The sequence below is a fragment of the Cricetulus griseus genome, chromosome 2, assembly GCF_003668045.3.
Source record: "Cricetulus griseus strain 17A/GY chromosome 2, alternate assembly CriGri-PICRH-1.0, whole genome shotgun sequence".
NCBI lineage: Eukaryota > Metazoa > Chordata > Mammalia > Rodentia > Cricetidae > Cricetulus > Cricetulus griseus.
In genome coordinates, this window is record NC_048595.1 from 286,591,782 (window position 1) to 286,607,482 (window position 15,701).

General features: G+C 42.2%; 1 protein-coding gene across 2 annotated transcripts in view; it reads right to left on the bottom strand.

The window, feature by feature from the left end:
- Tmem242 (transmembrane protein 242) overlaps positions 1–14,991 on the bottom strand; it is a 29,823-nt gene extending 14,832 nt beyond the window's left edge. The window contains exons 1-4 of one of the 2 annotated variants that reach the window (XM_027401060.2): positions 14,422–14,991; positions 13,866–13,966; positions 7,665–7,802; positions 4,509–4,967 (exon numbers count right to left, since the gene is read on the bottom strand). In XM_027401060.2, coding sequence (XP_027256861.1) covers positions 4,941–4,967; positions 7,665–7,802; positions 13,866–13,966; positions 14,422–14,533 — 378 coding nt within the window. In that variant the 5' untranslated portion in view covers positions 14,534–14,991 and the 3' untranslated portion in view covers positions 4,509–4,940. Of the gene's footprint in view, positions 1–4,508; positions 4,968–7,664; positions 7,803–13,865; positions 13,967–14,421 lie in introns of those variants that run through there. The other variant, XM_027401059.2, reaches the window with a different exon arrangement.
- Positions 14,992–15,701: the final 710 nt, after the last annotated feature.

A 15,701-nucleotide genomic window follows, 5' to 3' on the forward strand; every position in this document is an offset into this window, starting at 1 on the left:
ATGGCTGCTCTTCCTCGGGGTAGAGCATTAGATCAGGCCACTTCAAAATGGCTGCCATTAGGCAATTTGCCAGGAAATTCAGACTTGCTTTTAACCTTTAACTGAACCAGTGAAAAATATCCAGCACTTAAAAGTCCATTTCCCTTCTTAGATACCTTCAAAGCTAAAGCTTGTGAGTCTTTCATCAGCTTTATTTAAATATGGGTCAGCTGTTTCATTTGAGATGAGTAAATGAAATAAGAATAGGGATAAATATACTAGTAAGAGGCACTGGAGAGACACACGCATGCTCTAATAAGACACACCTGTGAGAGAGACACACACATGCTCTAATAAGACACACCTGTGAGAGAGACACACCTGTGAGAGAGACACACGCATTTCTGTCACTGGGGAGACACATGCATGTTCTAATCACTGGTCAGACACATGCGTGATCTAATAAGAGACACTGATGAATACTGGTAAAAATTAAAATTAGCAAAAAGGACAAAGAAGGAACTTCACTCTAGTTAATAAAAGCCATCATAGTGGCATAAGGTTTAGAAGTTTAACAGGCTAATATAAAAATTATGTCTCAAAAATAAGTAAATAAAGATAAATCAAATGTGTGTGTGTGTGTGTGTGTGTGTGTGTGTGTGTGTGTGTGTGTGTGTGCAATTACAATAAAGACCTGGAGAAAATATTTTTTTTAAACAGTCTTCTCTTTAGCCCATGCTGGCTGAACTTATTAGCCCAGGCTAACCTCAAACTCTCTATCGTTCTGCCCTGCTTCTCAGGTACTGCAGTTACAGGTATGTGCCAGCTGCCAGGCTGAGCAAATAAACACATCAGAGTGCATGCTCTCCATCCTGGCAGAAAGATACTACTCAAAGGTGCTTCATCCACACAGAACTTTTTGGTTTTAAAGAGGAGGCCGGGTCCTTGGGAGAGAAGCAACACCATCAGAGAGAAGCAGGACAGGACCCAGGAACTGTGCAAGCTTCCAGACTCAGCTATCTCCAGGTGAACCTTCACTGCTAGAGACACCCAATTTAACATCTATCAGATTGGCAAATGTTACAGAGAAAGAGAAGCCACCAACGGCCAGGGAGCTAGGAAACACATGCATCCTCACCTTCTCAACCTTTCTACACAGCCCCTTAACAGCACTCATCAAAAACATTTAAAAAACATCCTTTGCTTCAGCATTAACATCTTCGGTCTTTACAACAATTTTCTTAATCAGGAAAAGTGCACTAAGATGTATGCTTAACAGGTTCATTATAATACTTAGTAGTGAGATGTTTGTCCCTGTGCAGGAGCTGACTAAGTAGACTACAGTATGTCATAGAGTACCCGCAGTCATTAAAAGTGATGAAAATTTATGTACTCTGCTACATGAAGATGGCCCCATGACTGCTCAGTGAAAAATGATCCCAGACTAGCACATTTGAGTTGGAGCACTTTGATCTGATGCTATGTATGTGCCCTCAGAGAGAGAGAACAGGTCTGAAAGGAAGCCCCACTCTACAGTGATTACAAATCGGGGTGGGGGGTCTGTTGTACTTTTCACATGGATGTTTTTAAAAATGAGTAGTTTTTTTTTAAAAAAAACATGAATTATCTTTAAAATATAGGTTCTACATATTTTAAACACACACATATCCATCCATAATTTGGATTCTGAATATTCCCCAGAGGGCCTTGTGGGAGAGGCCCAGGAGGTACGCTGGAAAGGGGCACTTGGGACATGGACTGTCTAGTCTTCCTCTGATCCTTGACTGGTGGTGTGAGCAGTTCTGTTCCACCTTGCACGCCTGCCCCTGCTCTCCATCAGCTCTACCAGGAGCAGAGAGCAATGCGGCCACTCAGTCACAGGCTGGGACTTCCAAATCCATGGGCTGAATAAATCTTTCCCAAAGGAAATGAATGCCCTCAGGTTCTTTGTTACAGTAACAGGTAGCTGACTGATTCAATATGTAAAGACAAATCCCTCCTTACTCAATAGTTAAAAAAAAGTAATAAAGTCAAATCTCCATTTATTTATTAATTTAAAAAATCTCTAGATAATTTAATTTTCCACAGCAGAGAACATTTTCATCCTTGGTTTTTATTACAATGGATGTTTTAGCTCCTGAAGAGGCAACAGCTATAAACTATAAATTCTTACCCACCAGGCAACATGAACACATTCCATAGAAGCCATGAGAGCACTCAGTTTCTTGGAAGAGCAGAAACATGGAGCCTAAGACCTCTGGCCCGGGGGGAGCACCTGTATCCATCTTTCATTATGACATAAGATATAATATAAAAGCTTCCATATAATCTCACATTCAGTAATGCCTAGTAGTGGTGATGCCAGGCCTCTGAGATGACAGTGCACAGCACTGGGCCACAGGCAGAGCACACATACACACACCCTTCTACAAAGTTATAACCAAGAAATAGTGGGATAGTTAACATTTCACCTTCTAAGAGAGAAGGGACAAAGGGCAGTGTAGTCTAGCTCAAAGAAGCTAAACTCTTCAGAAATCCTTTGACCACCAAGTAATACCTAGTAAATCATAAAAAGGACACTAATGACAAAGTTGACAAGTCACTGTATGAGCAACATGCCAGTAACCAAACAGAAGTGTATTTTCTTACACAAACAGGAAATCATCGATAAGTATTGCATTTCTCTCAACTATTTGCTAAGCCACCTGTGCCCTGGTGACAATCTAATCACACTGTCCCCAGTGTACTTACTAGGCTGGATGGCCAGTCTCCTGGAATCATGTGCACAGCTGGTTTAGCCAGGTGACCAGGAACCTACAATGAAGTTTTTTTTGTGTTTCCTCCTCCCCCCATAGTAGAACTACTGAGATGAAATATTGCCCAATAATACTCTAATGATAAAATAGCATAATTCAAAATGATCAATGAATTCACATAGAACAATCAAGCTGTACTGGGCTGGCTCAGTACCGGTCAGGGCACTGAGGTGGATGGGTGGTTCCTACAGCCTCACCTTTAACCTTGAGCAAGGTCAGTGCTTTGGCCAGCTAATGCAAAAGCTTTCAGAAGCTGTTGTTTTGGGAATCTCTGATTAAATTGTACACTACTGAATGAGATATAAATGTATTTTTACACTGAGGTATTGTATGAGTTCTCCATACAATGAAATTTCATAACTGTGTAAATAAAGGAAAGCAGAAATATTTTTAAGACAGTAGTTTTGATTTGAGCAATTTAAACATGTTGCCTCTCAGGCCAGCAGAGGTAGCTATGAATTAAAACAAAATGCAAGCGCTTCGGGCAAGCTGCTCACAATCGGCCACTAGATGGCAGGCAAGAGGAACTGGGTCTACAGCAGACTTTGGCGCAGTTCAAGGTAGCCGGTGGCAATTAAGTGGCAGTGCAGTTGGTTTTGATTTACCTGCTATTATCTAGGAATGGCCACCTAACCTACATCCTGGTGCAGAGGTGTGGCTGACTCTGCTCATCATCTACAGACACTGTCATCTTAAATTGTAGAAAATGGCATTTCCCCATTTTTAACTACCAGTTAACTACCAGTCTCGGGCCAGTCTCCTGCCTTCACTCCACACTGTCATGCAGGGATCTTCTTACTGGTTTCTAGGAGCCTGGCACAGGGTTGTGGCCTTTGCTAGGGTGGTCCTACACAGCCAGCTCAGAGTAGCCCCACACATGAGTTCTGGGGGAATAACTGGACGGAATAACAAACACCCTGGCCTTTTGAAATGTCCTTGTACAGATAGAGGATTTAATGTCCTGAGAGGTGTCTCTGAAGAGCAGACGGACAGATAAGCCCAGTGACCTCTGAAGTGGGAGGCAGGGTATTGCCCTCTCCTTCCATAAGGACATTAAGAGGCAGTGTCAAAGAGTTCACATATGTGCACATTAAGTAATGCTAACTAGAAAACATTTTCCCCCTCAGATGTTTTACTTAGGTAATAATCCTCTTATTGGTATCATAAAACAAAGTTGCTCATGTTCTAGAAACTAAAATAGCACAGTCTAGTCCATAAAGCCAAATCCTCTGGAGTATAATAACCTACTTTTGGTGGTCTATGAAAACTTAGATTGATTTCTTATGACGACTCTTCTTTTTTCCCTTTTATTGAAAACAGACATTTTTCCTTACATAATATATCCTGATTATGGTTTCCTCTCCCTCTACTCCTCCTAGATCCTTTCTCCCTCCCCTCCCATTCAGATCCACTCCCTTCCTGTCTCCTTTTAGAAAACAAACAGGCTAAGTGATAGGATAGCAATAAAATAAAACGATAAAGCAAAAACTATCACACTGAAGTTGGACAAAACACACAGAAGGATAGAGCCTACCAGAAGGCACAAGAATCAGAAGCACACTCATTTGCACACTCAGGAATCCCATAAAAACACTAAACTAGCACGGTAAAAAGAGATAAAAATACACATAAATAAAAGTCAAAAATCACACACACGCACCCTGACATTGTAAGACAAGAAGACAAGAATCCTCCAATGATGCCATGGAGTTTATTTTCTGTTGGCCATTTACTGCTGGGCATGCAGACTGCCCTTAAGAGTAGTTTGTTTCCCCAGTGAGACTCCCTTGGGGGAAACTAAATTTTCATTTGCAAGTGGTAATCATGAAGATTGCTTCTGGGTTAGGGATGGAGGCGTGTGTCTGCTTCTTTCAGTTCTCGGGCCTCATTCAGGCCCTGTGCATGCGGCCTCAGTTTCTGTGCCAATCATGTTGATTTCGAGGGCCTTGTTTTCTTGGTGTCCTCCATCCCTCTGTCTCCTACACTCTTTCTGCCTTCTCTTCCATAGGATTTCCTGAGCCCTGAGGGGAGGGACTTGATGGAGACATTCCATTTAGGGCAGTGTTCCACGGTCTCTTATTCTCTTTGTAATATCTGACTGTGGGTCTCTGTATTTGTTCCCATCTGCTGCAGGAGGAAGCTTCTCTAATGATGGCTGAGCAAGGCACAGATCTGTGAGTATAGCAGAGTGTCATTTTATTGCTATGTTTTTGTTTGTTTTGTTTTATTTTTAGAACTATATAGTATTTGGCCTTGTGGGGGTGTACGGCTTTAATCCTAGCACTCGGCAGGCAGAGGCAGGCGGATCTCTGTGAGTTCGAGACCAGTCTGGTCTACAAGAGCTAGTTCCAGGACAGGCACCAAAGCCAGAGAAACCCTGTCTTGAAACACCAAAAAAATTATATATATATAATTTTTTAAATTTGGTTTTATTCTAGGTTCCTGGGCTATCTAGTGTCAGGATCTTGGTCACCCAAGCAATGTCAGATATGAGTTTCATCTTACAGAGTGGGCTTTATGTCAAATCAGACATTGGCTGGTTACTCCCTTAAGCTTTGTGTCGCCATTGCACTAGTGTATCTTGCAGCAATGTAGATCAAACTTGTGGCTAGGTTGGTATTTCTGTTTCTCCTCTGGTATTTTGGTATAAAAATAAAATCTTACATATAGATCGGTTGCATTTGGGTGGTATGAATGTAGACATCCTGTGCAGGTTTTTAAGTAATATTGACACTATAGTAGTATTTCTAAGAATATTAGAAAATTATTTACTCAGTCTATTATTTGTTCACATATTTGCCATTCTTCAGTTTTTCAGATAGCTTCCCTCTTTTATATACAGATGTAAATGTTTTTGTTCACTTGTCCCTAAGCATTCTGCTGCTTCAGCCAATGGCTGAAGATGTTTCCTCTTCTGAGAGAAAGGCCAGTCCTGTAAGAGACTGACGTCCATCTAGGAAAGCTTGGTGAGCTATCAAGAACCATGTGGATCGGATCAGTCAAATCCATCACTCCCTTCCCCTTCGCCTACTTTATTTCCCCTCTTAGCAGTGGAAGTAAAATTGGAAAACCTAGGTCCTAAGTCTTCAGATCTGAGTTCCAAGCTTGAGTCTGCTGGCAGAAAACTATGTGATCCTAGGCAAGTGAGTCAACCTTACTTAGTTCCCAATACCAGCATCTCCAGATGGCTATGTTTAAATAGTCTGTCTGAAGTGGGAGACTGTCAATAATCACCGACAATCCTCCAGTCCCAGTTTTCTGACTTTTCTAAGGAGTCCCCAGTCTGTTCTGAAAGATGCTGAACGGGTAAGGCAGGAGGCTAGTGCGGCCTGCCATGTTTCCCAGGATACCGTGAACAGAGTGCAACGCTCATCTTTAGATAATGTGAAAAGCACTCCATGTGTAGAAGGCTGCTCTGGCAAGTCCCACCAATCTTGTCGTTCCCATCACCAGATACACGCTATCAACCCCCAGTTATAAAACAGAGACACTAAACTTCCCTGCTCTTCCACTTGTCCTTCTAGCTATGATTTCATCATTTGCCTCATAGTAAAACTCAAGGCTTGTCTAGACGTTATTACTTCCAAGATCTCCCTTCTGTTCTCTTCTGAATCCATTCCACATGCTAAGCTCAGGGAAAATTCAGTGCTCCTCAGATGCATCTTCATGAGCAGGGAACACAGTGATCTCTCTCTGAAATGTCTTTCATCCTAAGGCACCCTCAGGCTTCCCCAGTTCATGCTGGCACTTTCTGCTCCCTGTCTCACCACAGACCCCATGCCCAGGCTCTCCCTCCTCAGGCCTCTTTCTCTTTCTCACCAGTCCAGTGCAGTTGGAACCGTGGCTTTTAATTCTACCCACCTATGGTGAGTCTCAAATTCACATCTCTACCTGGAACCTCTTCTTGACTTCCAAACTTCCCTGTTGACTGTCTATGCGTGTGGTGGTTTGAGTAAGAGTGGACCCCATAGGCTCATATATTTGAATGCTTAGTCACCAGGGAGTAGAACTCTTTGACAGGATTAGAAGGACTAGGAGGTGTGGCCTTGTTAGAGGAAGTGTGTCACTTTAAGGTTTCAAAAGCCCTTGTGAGGCCCAGTCTCTCTCTCTCTCTCTCTCTCTCTCTCTCTCTCTCTCTCTCTCGCTCTCGCTCTCGCTCTCGCTCTCTCCCTCCCTCCCTCCCTCTCTCTCTCAAGTCATACTCTCAGCTTCTGCTCTAGAACCTGCCTGCATGCTGCCATGCTCCCCATCATGATGGTAATGGACTAAGCCTCTGTAAGCAAGCCACCCCAATTAAATGCTTTCCTTTATAAGAGTCACCTTGATCATGGTGTCTCTTCACAGTAATAGAACAATGACTAAGACAACATGCTATCTAACAGACAGCTCAATCTCACAAGTCCCACACTGAGCCCGATTCTACCTAACACCTGTCGAAGCCACACAGTCCCCCTCTCTTTCCCAGTTGCTCAGTTCAGTGCTTGGAGAAATCCCTGGACCTCACACCCCATGACCCACAACACCCCCCTGCTGACTTTGATTATGAGAAAGCTCTTTTCATCCATGCCACCGATGTCACCAATGCCATCTACTGCAAACCACTGTCTCCTCCCATCTGCCTGTACAGCCTGCTCCACAGAGCTTCTCATTGATTATAATTTTTAGTTCAGGGCATCCATTTTATGGTCATTAATTATATTTATAAAACTCAAGTTACTAGCAACAGGAAGTTGCCTACATATTGGTAAGAATTTAATCATATTCTGTGTCATGACTACAGAAGACAGAGATCAAATTATATGCAAATCTGAAAACCAGGAAGTTTGGACAACACAAAGTCAACAGCCAGTCACAAGGCTGGTTACTTACACTGTGAACTCCCAAAGCTTTCCAGACTGCAAAGCTGATCACGCCGACCCCACACCAGGCATAAAGAGATCCCCAGCCCAGGGCTCGAAGAGCAAGGGAAGACCCACTCTCTGGAAAGGCAGATGTGCTCATAGTGCCCTGGAATGAACACAGAAACCTTGGGTAAAATACTCAGTAAATATTCTGGAATTGTTTGGAGCAAATTACAGTTCTCCCTGTATAGACAGCCTGACCTGGGAGGCCAGCCCAGCCCAAGAGCAAAGGTCAAATGGCAGGCAGCTTTGCTACCTCTGTAAGCATGTGAGTTCTCTGATGGATATTTGGATGTGGGGCACTGTGGTCGTTTATCCTTCCAGGAAAGTCTGGAACATCCCATCAAGAGTCACTGGCCTTTGCATGAAAACTGCATTGGAGTAAATAGCTAATTTAATGAGGGATAGTGGATCTACAACACTGTCTTCCACCTGGAAAGATTATTTCACTTTACTATAGCTCTTACCAATTTTAGAGACTTCTTAGTGCAGGCCTTTCCTGTGCACGTGTGCTGTGTGATGGCAGGTGCTACTCCTAGCAGCAATGCCTGTCTGCTAATCTGCTTGACAGAGCCTAACATTAAGACCAGATTGGTGGATTCTCCGTGCTTACTGATGGACACTTTTGGTAGATATCTCAGACTTAACAGGTTGTTGAAATTCTTCTTTAGCTGTTTTCTATTAGAAACACAATATTCTCTAGTATTTTACCCCATTTCCACATTGTGGTCATCTCTGCAGGCCCTCCTGCACCCTGACTTTTTTTTAAAATTTATTTATTTTTGCTTTATGTACACTGGCATTTTGCTTGCATGTATATCTGTGTGAGAGTTATACACAGTTGTGAGCTGCCATGTGACACCCTGACTTTTAACTGGTCTCAATCCCCATCCAAAGGCAAGAACATCAGCTAATACTATTTTGTTAGGATCAGGTCCTATGCTTTGGCATCAGATAGCCATTTCCTCTCTGAAAAAAACAGAAATTTTACACACACACACACACACACACACACACACACACACACACACACTCTCTTCAAGGTCTACATAAATCCACATTTATTTTACTAAATCAAATACAAAGATAACCATATGAAGATAACTCAAGATTACACACAATATTCACAACAGAATCTCAGTTTTGCTTCAGAGTTCTAAGAACAGGTATGTCTTTTTTGTGTACTATCAGTCACCTAGCTTGTGAGGTGAAAACATTAATTATTGTTTCCATACTTCCAAAAATGGATTTTAGTGGAAGCTTAATGTTGAAGATTGATCTGTCTATCACATGTTTTTTCTTCTGGGAGAAAATAGCAAACTCTATTCATACTCTATGTTCAAAATATCCTAGATAATGTTGACTGACTTTCCACAGAAAAGATTTAACTCAACCAAAAAAAAAACCGATGTTTTATAAGAACATTAGCTATAGCTATGCACACAGTCAGTGTGTGTCTTGTGTGCAGGTATATATGTACATCATGCTCTGGCACGAGTGCATGCATGTGTACATACATATGTTTTAAAAGCTACATACCCCTCCATTGTCTTGTTTTTTAAATTAAAATTAGGGCTTCCATATTTGGAAGTTGAATTGAATAAATTACAATGTAGTTAACTGTACTCAGTATTTCGAAAATACAAAGAATAGCTTATTTTCTAAATGAAAATAGAAAATGAAAAATCTGTGATTATAATATCTCTATAGCTGAGACCATGGATCCTGGCACTTACCAGAACTCCCTGAGAAAATGGGTAATAAGAATTGACATACCACTCACAAAGGTAGGAAGCACCATGAACAAACTGTCATTTGCCGAAGATCAACTGTGTAAGTCTCACATTTTAGCTTATTTCGGTGTAATCCTGGGATTTATTTTATGTAAACATCAAATGGGTTTTTAGGGAATATTCATATGGAGTAGAGATGGCCCCATAAATAAAGTCCTGCAGCATAAGTGTGAGGCTCTGGGTGTGGATCTCTGGCACTCACATAAAAAGCCAGGCACAGCAGTGTGGGCCTGTGGGAATCACAGCACTGGGAAGGTGGGGACAGGATGATCCCCCGGGCTTGTCTGCCACCAGTATCCAAATCAGTGAGGTCCAGGATCAGGGAAGAACATGTCTCAAAAATAAGGTAGAGGGAGACTGACATCTAGTATCTGCCTCTGGTCTCCATACATACAGCCCTGCCATGTACATAAGCATTCAGGCATACACATACATACACAGAGAGAGAGGGGGGAGGGGGGAGGGAGGGAGGGAGGGAGGGAGGAATACTTGGATCTAGATATTTTCCTTATGTCCTGATCTGATGAATATTTTAATATAGTTATACCACTAAAGTAAATTTTATAGCATGCAATATAATTTTAAAGTTTTTTTTTATCAGAAGTTAAAGCTATATCAAAAAGATGGCTGGCAGTCTGCTTTTTGTCCTACTCATCTACTCATAAGAGGGTTCTGAAATAACTCAGTTATGTGATGAAGTTCTGCCATGTCATTACTTTAAGTAAGTAAACTCCATGGATATACACATCAATTCTGTATTTTCAACTATTCTAACCAAATGGGAACATAATATGCAAATATTTTTCATATGTGGCACTTCATTTAGTCTCACAACCAGGCTATAAAACCAGTGTGTAAAAAGTACAGGTTTAAAAAATAATCTTGGAAGCCAGGCGTTGGTGACACATGCCTTTAATTCCAGCACTTGGGAGGCAGAGGCAGAGGCAGGCGGATCTCTGTGAGTTCGAGGCCAGCTTGGTCTCCAGAGCGAGTGCCAGGATAGGCTCCAAAGCTACACAGGGAAACCCTGTATCAAAAAACCAAAAGAAAAAAAAAATCTTGGAGGGATGGGGACATAGTGTGTTGATAGCATGCCTGCCTAGCATGCCAGCCCTAGGTTCCATTCCTAGCACTTACAAACACACAGACACACATGTAGCTGTCTGTCCATCTGTCCCCCATGCTTTCTCTCTGTATCTCTTTGTGGTGTGTGTGCATTAACACATAAAAGGGGAATAATTTTTTTACTTTAGTTTGCACTTTGCATTTTCCCCTTTCTCTTTATTCAAGAAATTACAAAGGAAAATATATGTTCTCTCAACACTATTCTTTTTCAACTTTCAGCTTCCTAGTGTAAGACCAGTCAATCAGAAAATAAAGCACTAAGGGGATGATTATTCCCCTGGAATAGAAAAAGCGTAGGCGGTCCCCAAATGAAAGGTTGATCATTTGAAAGTCTTTTTGGGTTGCAATTTGAATCTGTTTCCAGGAGATCACAGCTTACTTAAATAAGAGTATTGCTGAAAGTGGTACATTTATCCCTTAGGGGGACAAAGAGGGAGTACCATGTTGTACCAATTGCTTAATCCATGTGTGCCTCAGTGTCTAGCTGTTTAGTGGGAATAGCATCCAGCGTGTCAGTGGGCTGGGCTGTGTATTAAATGAGTGAGGCCCTTGGAAGAGCAGCTAACACACAGTAAGCATTCAGGGTTAGGGACTAGTACTGGGAATGGGAGAGAAGACCTCCAGTTGTGACGCCACAGCCTACATGACATTCTTGAATGGGTGCTCAGTATGAACTTAGTAACCACAAGCTGTCAGGCAATCATCTGGAAAGTGGGGATTTGCTAATTTCAACATTTCCCCGTATAGGGCAAGCTTACATTACGATTTAGCCACTCTATGCAGTGTTTCTAAAGTTTAATTATATATGGGCCCCAAAGATGTTCAAGTATGTGGGCCTTATAAGTATCTAATGTTAGAAATTAAAGCAGAAATTTATACTTTATTCATGCCAAATCCATTATATATTGCTAGAAATCCATTTTTACATTAAAAGAACTATCTTTCCAACTCCCCCAAAAAGCACAGAAGATCCATGTTTTATGCTTTTGTTAATCTTTTAAATGTCCAGCCTAAAAAGTGGCTTTTCATAGCTATAATCAATCTTTTGTAAAATGTTTTCTTATATTTTTCACTGATAGTTGAAATATGAATAAAACTCTGGCCTCACACAGGTGTGTGGTTAGAAAGAGAAGTATTTGATTAGCTTTTTTTCTTTGTAATATACGAGTACTGAACAAAAACAGTCTTCTGAAGGTTGGTTGTCATAGGAAGCCCTATTAGTGAAGAAAATTTGCCGTTTGTAATGTTCAAATCACTGGTCAACTTTGCATTTTGAACAGACACCATTCCACGAAGAGTGACTATTTCACACAGACTGACTAATCTACGCAGAGTGACTATTCGGAGGGTACTAGCTTACTAAGTCATACAGATCTCTCAACTGCTGATCTCATGTTAAAGAGTATTTTAAAATCAGCACTGAAATCATAACGTCTCAACAGCGAAGCTTTTAATATTGAGAAGCTGTCAAGTTCGTGATGGTAGCTATCACAAGTCTCACTGTTTTTACTTGAAAGCTTCTTATCAGTGGCAACCAAGACTGACAGCTGCTCTCCTGAAGAGCCAGGCTTACTTGTGTGTTTAAGGAACCACCCCACTTCCGAGTAACCGAAGTCGGTCTGTTGTTCCTTCACAAAGAAGCTACTCCATGGGAAGACTGCTGGTTCAGCTTGTAAGCATATCTCCCACCTCTCATAGGAATCTTAAAAGTCGGGCATATCCAAGTCTCATCATTGAATAAAGTTAATAACTTTACTACTTCAACAATGATAATTACCTAGTGCTGGTTCTTTTAATTTTGTTTAAAGTACTGGTGAATTACAATGAAGGACGCAGTGACCACAAGGACGGTTTTGTGCCATTGCTGCCATGCATGCCAAAGTCCGTAGCACCCACTTTAATACTTTATCCACTGCTCTGTGCAATCAGCGCCTGTCTCTAAACATGAATAGGGAAACAGTTGTCTCAAGGACCATCAGGGTTCTGTGGACCACAGTGTAACCCTGTGTTAGATCATAAATGGCACTCGTGATGATCCAGCCCCAGAACAAAACAAAGCACCAAGTGTTAGCATGTAGGAACAAGACAATCCCTAGCTCTCATCAGATTCTTGATTAGCATAATAACTGTGGTTTGGAAATCAAACACAACTCACTGTTAAACACCAATATTGGTTGGGTCTTAATGCCACAAAATAAATGTCTTCTCTAAAAACATTGCATGATATAGGGAGAAAATGACCCACAAGAGCCACAGAAATGATCTTAGTAGCTCCATAAGTCTTTAGGGTATTGAAAGAGAATTGAAAGGCATTTTGGATACAGTCTCTTGTCATTACAGTATCCATAAAGGCTTAATAAGTATGATTATGACAGGTAAGTGGGAAGAGAATTGGTTTGTGGATTTTTTCACATAATATTCTTCCATAGCACACATCAAACTAATTACATAGTTATTCATATGAATGTCTAATTTTGTCTCTCACAGCAGACACTTAAGTTCCTGAGGGACAACCATACTATTGATCTTTATACCCTTTCCACCTCAGTAGTAAAGTGCCTGAAACATAAAAGATCCCAAGGAAACATTTTCTGAAGTGATGAAGTAATGAATAAATCAGTCATATGGATGGGAGGGGAAAAAGAAAACACGATAAGCAACTACATATAGATATCAGAACATTTCGCACCAACCGGGGAAAGTAGGTACATGACATCACACAGCAAATGTACACTCTGGCTAACAGAATACAGATCTTCTGTCTCAAGCGGGTTATAGCTATTCATCCAATGCTTTCTGAGCAACTATTCTGAGCACATATGTGCCAGGAGCTTTATAGTGACGGAGGCTGAACAACATCTGCTCCTTGCATAAAAAGAAGACAAATTTTTTCACTCATCTTAAAGAATTTTAACATTTTAACATCTATGAAATAGACACACTTCTTGCAACCAGCATCAACAGTTTAAGTGACACTGTTTTTCTTTCTAAGCAGGGTCTCTTGTTATTAATAATAAATTACTAAGAGTGGGAAAGGCAATGGATAAGTTTCCAAAGTTTTGTTCTGTTAATTTTAAGAAAGCATACGAAAAAAGTCAAGACTGACAACACGTATACTTCTTAAATCCATGAGGTTTTGTGGGTGTATTTTTGAAAACAGTGTGAAAGGTCACTATTTTTTCCTATGCAAGAAATCTGTACTTTGTTAAAAAACAATAGCAATGCTATGAATAGATTTTTGAGTCACAAACCTTATTGAACCATTCAGGGCTTTTCTTTTTAGCTAATGATAATGTTGTAACAAATCCGGCTAGCATTCCCGCTGCTGCTGCAGAACCGAGGAAAATTCCACCTGCCAAGAATTGGGATAAGGTATTAAAAATAAAGTTTAAACGAAAAAGATTTTCACATGTAAGTCTCAGATACTTTTATGGTTGCATTCAAAATTCGAAACATCAAGGTCAAGTGGCTCCTGAGAAAACCTCAGTGACCTCACGACCTCGGGTTCCTGGGGACACTCTGTGAAGCACGGCTCTCCGGGGCTGAGAATGGGTGTTTTCCCTTCTCCCTGTCTTCTAGGACAGCAGCGTCAAGTTGCAAAAGTGGCAATCAGAAAAGAGCAGGTACGAAGAAAATCTATAGAGAGGGCGGGTAAATAGAGCATGGACTCGAAACTGCCCGCCCCCTGCCCAAGGAAACTTCACCTGGTGAGTGACGTTTGGGCCCGCAGGCTGAGTTCCGGGTAAAGCCCAAGATAAGGGCGGAATGAGTTCGAGAACATCCCATTCCAGTGCAGGGCAACCATACCTTTAATCAGGAAGAGTCGATCGTCCTGGGACCCTGGAGCGTCTAGTGAGGAAGATTCCCCAGGACCAGAATCCGCGGTGTCCATGTTTAAAGTCCCTTCTACCTTGTCCATTTCCAAAGAGGACCGAGTGAAAGTGCACGGGAGAGAGAAGAAAGGTTCCGCAGCAGCGTTCCCTGTGCAACCTGAAGATGGGTCCTCTAACACTCTCCTAGAAGACACCAGAGAGCTGCTCTGCGTCTCCAGGCCAGAGCCGAGGGCGGCGTCCTACAAGAAGGCCTCCCTGGGAGGATCACTCGCCTTCTGCGAGGTGATGATTCGCCGGACTTGAGTATTTTGTGTACTTGAAAGCATACTCAGCTCCGACTCTAGGAGGCAGTGAGGGGTCGCAGATGGAGCCGGGAGCCAGGTTTCCGCCTGGCTGGGATCCTGGAGCTCAGTTTACCATTCGGCCGTACACTATATCCAAAGGTTTGGCCTACGCTCACATGCCACGATTCTAGAAGGCAAGCCTCAGCGTTTCCCCCTTTTCTTTCTGAGAAATTCCGGAGTAGTTGTTTCTTCAGATTTAAGTGACGTGCCCAATCCTGGAAGAGAACCAGCCTACCAGCTGCGAAGCACACGCCTTCCCGACGATCTGATTTGCCCGCCAGCAGTGGGCGCGCGGAGCAAGCTAAATGAACCGAACCAGCCCAGACAGCGGAGCACAGGAGTGTGCTCTCAGGGCTTGTTAACGCTGGCTCCAAGGCTGCGCTGGGGTTGCTGTGAGCCTTAGCACCCTGCAGGCAGGCCTGATGGTTACAGTATGGGAGGGCGATGTGCCAGTGGCGGCGATGGATTGAGTACATGACCACTGAGGGAAGGAGGCCAGTGGGAAGCAGCAAATGTTTTCAGCCGCTCAAAGGAAGGCAGGAGACTCATGACATCATTTTTTTAAATGATGGCAGCCGACTTGCCACTTTTTCTGATCAGGCTTGGGTTTCTTGAGGGTGGAGGTGGGGATCTATATACATTTCATATTCCCCTGCTCTCAGCGTATTACCTAGTCATGTATAATAAGTGCGCGTCAGAAAAGTGAGCAAATGTGTGCATTGGGTTTTGCAGGAGTTAAATGCATCTATTAGCTCAAACCTGCATTCAGATCCTAAAGCACTTCCCATCTGTGAGAACTTGGTGTTACACAGTTTCTCGTTACCTCGTTTCCCTGTTTTGTCAAATGTGGAAACAGTACCTCAAAGGGTTTCTGTGGAAATTAAATGAAGGGTGTGTGTGTGTGTGTGTG